Below are 6061 nucleotides of genomic sequence, written 5' to 3'. Positions count from 1 at the left end.
GCATGTATCTTCCCCTTTCCCTGTGTCTTCCCCTTTGGTCCAACTTCACCAATGTCTCCCTTCCCTTTACATGTTCTGAAATTGTTCCCCTTGTTATGACACTTTGAACATGTGACTACAAGAAATTTCCTGCTCAATTTAGTGGTTTGGCTATTGGGCTCATCAACACCTCTTCTTCTCTTCTTTTTTGGCCTCCCAACCTACACATATGCATATATTATATTTGAAACATAAACATACATGTTGGCATTAAAAGTACATACTTAGCCTAGTTGACATAACAACTTGTGTGTGATGTTTTGGTGGAGTTAAAGTGAATGGACAATCACTTTTTGGCCACATTGAACGACCATTTATTGGATCAGTTTTGTTCAGATACATGGCTCTCCATGTTGATAAATTATAGCAAGGATGGACCCAATCCTCAACATCAGGGGCATATTCTCCATTTTCAATTTTGTTTAATATAGCAGAAACAACATGCCTACATGGAAAACTTGTAATCTCCCAGAATCTACAAGTGCAACTTCTTTCATTTAGGTTTACAACATACTGATCCTGCCATGTGCTTGCAAATTTTACCTTCATTTCCGGCCTCGAGATTTGGACTGCCCAAGGACATTTTCCTTTTTTACTAATCACATTTTTGCCCTTGCACTTTACCTTACTTCTAGTTGATGGCCCACCACATTCAATTATTTTAGTAGATTGGCCCACAACACCTCCACATTTCATTCTTATCTTGATTTTATAATTTTTTGCTAAGTATAGGGACCTCCTTGTATTTACAACATGTGAATGCATGTAATCCACAACTTCCTTCTTTGTTTTGAAACACTGCCCCACCCTATACGATTTTAAATGGATCTCCCCATATGAGCATGGAGTTGGCCTACTCACCTCCTTAAGCATTATTATCCTTTCATCTTCATAAAATTCTTCATACTGATAATCTTCACTTTGAATAACTTCCAACTCTTCATGAACTATGTCATTCCTTACAGTTTCGGTTTGCTTGTTTAAAATTCAATGTCCATCTACATCCACAACACTTAATTCACTGATGTCTACATCCACATCAAATTGCAAGTTAGACCCATGTACAATGTAGTCACTATTATCAGAATCATCTACACTATAATTAGAACCATCTCCATTCTGACTATAGAAAGCATCTCTACTATCATCACTTAACATGCCCTCTAGAATTTCCATTTCTACTTGATTGTCTTCACCATTTGGTATACTGTACTCAACATCAAAGTCAACATAATTTGAATAATCCTCTGTAAATGCTTCAAATTCATCAAGTCTTACACTTTGTTCTCCACCAATATCTTCACAAATTGGTTCCTCTACATGATTGACTAAAAAACTGTATAAACTTTTAAAGACTATTTCATCTCTAACAAATTAAATTTCGTTTCCTGAGTGCAGCTGATTTTTACTATGTACGTTCCAAAATAAAAAATTTATCTTTTAATTGAAAGATTATAGTGCTTGTTCAAATACAATAAAAAAAATTCAAATATGGACATATTTGTAAGACTGGCTTTTTGGAACCAAAACTGCAAAAACCAGCTCAACTTAGGTTTTATGATAGATAAATTAAATATTATCCTACTGTTTGTTCATAGTTTTCTTCCTACCTATTTAATAGGGGTGAGCATAATAACTGAAAAACCAAACCAAAACCAAATTAACCAATATAACCGAACCATTTTAAAAACCATTGGTTCGGTTTCTAGTTTTTGTTAACCGATAACTAACGGTTCGGTTATGGTTTTATAGGTTAACCGAACCGCTAACTTTATTATTTAATATATAAAAATTATAGATTATATATAAAATAATATAGTCAAACTTATTAAAGACACATTGAAATTTCAAAATATAATCCATTAATCCTCATTTATCAGGAGACGAACGAGGAATCAAACCATGAAAGGTTGATCACGCAGACACACACAATCTTCTAATTATGCATTAAGTTAGATTACTGATTAATGTTGTAATTCCTAATCGGCTAATTCTACAATCTGTAAACAGTATTCACAGTTTGTTTAATCTTCACACTCATAATCCTAATTGAAAGCTTCTAACAATGTTAATCCTAATCAAAGATTGTTTTAACTTTACTGTCATATTCGAAGGATTTTTTGACTTTATAATCAAAACTTCTAGGTAAGTTAAGTTCTTGGTTCTTCTTGACTCTGTGATATATTAAGAATGTTTTTTTTTTTTTTTGGGCTTTTTTTTTACGGTTTTTGACTTAATTACATTGAATGTATATGAGTGACTAGTATTTTATTTTATTTTTATTTTATTTATTTATATATTTTATTTTTATCCAAATAACACATAATATGAATGTTTGACTCTTTTATTTTATAGTTTTTGATTTAATCGCATTGAATGTGTATGAATGTTTGACTTTATTTTAATATTAATATCAATAATCAATATATGAAATTATTAATTTCAATTTTGTTAATGTTTTATATTTTTATTGAATGTTTTTTTTTTTAATTTTGAATGTGACTATGTGTTATCTCACTCTAAGTATTGAAGGTACACATTTTATTCTATTATTATAAGCTAGGTTACAAACATTGACGTTGATGACTTTTTGGTATTCTATTTTCATTTATTTAAACCAATATACTTTCACCATTTATATTATTTTGAACATGATAGTTAACCAATATTAACCATTAACCAAAACCAATAACCGATAAAAACCATTAACCATAACCAATATTAACCATACCCAATGGCTATCAAAATGCATTAACCAATCATAATGATTATGGTTCGGTTTTAACCAATAACCGAACCAAACCGCCTCATACACCTCTACTATTTAAGATGATGACAAGCGTATAAATTCAAAATCTCAATCAAATTTAAATTAAATTTAATAATGCTTGTCACCATCTAAAATTGATAGGAAGATATTAAGAACAAAAAATAGGAACCTTATTACTAGTCAAGAACACAATTTATTACTAGTCAAGAACACAATTTTAATGTTAGCAACAAATCTGATTATATCAACGGTTTTTTATGATACTAAAATACTAGCAACAAGACACAAGACAAGACTAAAGAGATCAAGAAAAACTTTTAAAGACTTTCATGAGTTCCACCTTTAACAAATTGTTTTTGGATTTTTAAGTAAAACAAAAAAAGACTTGCAATTTTAGTTTTGGTCCTTCAAGTTTCTCAACGATTTTGGTCCTCGTCCAAAAATCACTAAAAAACTTCTAATTTTTGAACAAAATTAAGACAACTTTTTGGAACCAAAACGTCAAAAATCAGCTAAACTTAAGGACCAAAAATGTAATTTACTTTTAAGAAGAAATGCATGGTTTTTACTAAAGCCTTTCACACATGAGAGATATCTCACCTTTCTCCATAAAACCTAAAATTGCAATTTTCGTTATGTCAGCATCATTTAATTACTCAGTCCAATGAACACCAAAAACAATATATAACCTTTAAATCAAACCATTATCCATTTTCAAGATCTCCATAATTTCACACACACACACATAGACACAAGCCCAAACTAGAAAAGCTAATAAAGATAGATATGGTATAGCTATATATATCTTAAGGTACAATGCAATATATACACAAACCATGTAACAATTATAAGGCATAATGAGCACAAAATAGGTAAACCCAAGTTCATAAAAATACACACATACAACTTCAACCCACCAAGGAAGTATTAGCTGCAAGATGTGTGAGAGATCGTTTATGGTACAAGTTGCGAAGCCTCTTGTACTTGTGAGTGAAAGTAGTGAGATCAATCTCTCTATCAAGAAGCTGTTGGTGTAAAGCCTCTGATTCCTCTTCTGTCTTATGCATCGACTCTGCAAATAATCAAATCACTATTATCATGAAAGATGATTAAAACATAAAGTACAAGGGCCTTAATGAAAATTATTATTGTTACTATTTACCTTGAAGACGATGAAGTAATGATGTGGGAGAGTAAAATCTGAGGATTTCTTGCTTCTGCTTTTCCAGTTCATTCAGCTTCTCTCGGGCAGTTGCCAGTTCGGTTGCCCGAATTATTTGACACTATATAAAAAAAAAAGGAATATTTTATATTTATCTGATTGAATTATTTTATGATTCCATTCCATTCTTTTGTGATTCCATTCCATCATCCCAAACAGACTAACCTGGTTTCGAAGCTCCCTGATGTGTGGTTCTTTTTCCAAGTTGTGTTCTGCATAAAATAATTAGCATGTTCATGTTGAGTGTTGAGTATATATTTTATTAATTCAAATCTGTGTATTATTGGTTAATATTTATATTTAATTATTTATACACGAATAATGAATTAAACAGATTATGGAAGAACTTACTTGCAAGCTGTATAGTTTCATTTCGCAGTTCATTCCTCAGCTGATATTAACCATTGAAAAAAATTAGAAAAAATTGACTTTTTAAGTACTAAAAAAATTCAAGAATAATGTTTGATTATGTGTTGAATATTAGCTCTAAAACTGTATATGATGACTTACATTTATCTGATTTTGGACAATGTCAAGTGAATGTAGAAATTGTTGATATGCATCTTTGTTGGATAAAAGCTTCTGCAGCTCATTAGCACTACAAGAATTATAACTGTAATCAATTTGGAGCAAATTCTTTGGCAAGATTATCATATCATGCATATCTAAGATGAAATTATGAACCTTTTGAGTAATTGTGTAAGATATGTTAATGAATTAAAGAAGAAAGAGAACCTTTTGTCTTTTAAGACAACAACAATCCCAGCAGCTTCATTAGGTGGAATGCGGGATACTACTGGTCTATCTCCATATGACTGCTCATTATGCTGTTCTTCCGAACCCCTTCAAGGAAAGAAAACTCAGAGAAGTGAAAAAAAGACACAAATAAGTTGCTTTTCGAGGTTAACAGTGATAAAATTGATCTCCTTGTGATGAACTATTACTTGAATTGGTAAAATGAAAACATTAAGGAGTTGCAAGCAAGACTGAGAATGTCTGCAGATTTTGAATTTGGTAAAAGGGAACTAGGATTTGGGAATTAAAAGTTGTTTCCACTAATTCAATGTGACTCTAATCCATAAGTGATCAACTGTGAGAAGTACTAAATCGATTCCGGAAACAACTTCCAGTTCTCTAAAATCGTTTGATTTTTTTTATTTTCTCCGCCTCTTTTTCTCGAAAATTATGGTTTTTGCATATGCGTTTATGGCTAAAATCTCAATAATGGTTTGAAATCAGTCGATTAAAAGAAAAGTAAAATCGCAATCTTTATACAGAGCTTCAACAAAAACGTTAAGAGTAATCCAACAATCAGATAAATCAAACCCTAAAATTGAGGGGAAGCAAGAGTAAGAAGATTACCAGAAGGATTTGAACATGATTACAAGGGATACAGGCTTGTTGAGTGAGAATCTATGCGAGCAAAGATGAGCCTTGAAGTTTCTGAATTTTTTTTGTTTTTCAATTATTCGGACAATCTCATACCATGAAGCCGTATGATTTTCCGTCTTTGCTTGCTTAGGTAGCGAAGACCACTTGTGGGTCCCATTTGGAAAATAAGGAGTCTCTTTTTTCAATAATATAATAAGATAAAGGTAATTAACAAAAAAATATATATTTTTTGAGAATTTAAAAAATAACCGTCTTATGTGTGGAATCCCAAGTTATGGAGTAGTTATGTCGATCAGTGATAGTCCGTGAAATATGATTTAAAATTATGAGATGGTAATAAAGTATTTATATGGGTATCATACCCAAATCTTTATATCTGGTTTATTCAATTAAGTCCTAAAAATCGATAATTATATTAGTTTAATATTTTTACCGTGTCAAGAGGTTATTCAATTTTTATAAATTATATATTTTGACCCAAAATTTCAAATTTTATTATAAATTTAGTCCAAAATTTATACTTTTGGTCAAATTTTTAAATTTTATTACAAATTTGGTCTAAAATTTACCATTTTACCCAAATTTTAGAATTTTGTTACGAACTCATCATAACTTTAGTTTTTTTACGATTTTTTTTC

At 30.7% G+C, this 6061-nt stretch overlaps 1 protein-coding gene across 1 annotated transcript; it reads right to left on the bottom strand.

Annotated features, from left to right (window-relative positions):
• Positions 1–3572: 3572 nt before the first annotated feature.
• Positions 3573–5545, bottom strand: LOC145059130 (vacuolar protein-sorting-associated protein 37 homolog 2-like). The gene is made up of 7 exons (XM_079006985.1): positions 5394–5545; positions 4767–4874; positions 4542–4629; positions 4383–4422; positions 4197–4243; positions 3972–4092; positions 3573–3881 (listed from the first exon to the last, which is right to left on the bottom strand). The coding sequence occupies exons 1-7, from the start codon at positions 5408–5410 to the stop codon at positions 3718–3720; spliced, it is 585 nt and encodes a 194-aa protein (XP_078863111.1). The 5' UTR covers positions 5411–5545; the 3' UTR covers positions 3573–3717.
• Positions 5546–6061: the final 516 nt, after the last annotated feature.

The sequence above is a fragment of the Lactuca serriola genome, chromosome 6 (assembly GCF_051521515.1).
Source record: "Lactuca serriola cultivar US96UC23 chromosome 6, Lser_US96UC23_V15, whole genome shotgun sequence".
Classification (NCBI taxonomy): Eukaryota; Viridiplantae; Streptophyta; class Magnoliopsida; order Asterales; family Asteraceae; genus Lactuca; species Lactuca serriola.
Note: the sequence above shows the minus strand (reverse complement) of the source record. Positions and strands in the feature narration are given on the sequence as shown.

What these genes read in the sequence shown, in the direction of transcription:
- LOC145059130 (XM_079006985.1), bottom strand. An exon ending in GTTGTCTTAAAAGACAAAAG is followed by an intron (nt 4,630 to 4,766) that starts GTTCTCTTTCTT and finishes TAATTCTTGTAG; the next exon opens with TGCTAATGAGCTGCAGAAGC. An exon ending in TGAAACTATACAGCTTGCAA is followed by an intron (nt 4,244 to 4,382) that starts GTAAGTTCTTCC and finishes TATTTTATGCAG; the next exon opens with AACACAACTTGGAAAAAGAA.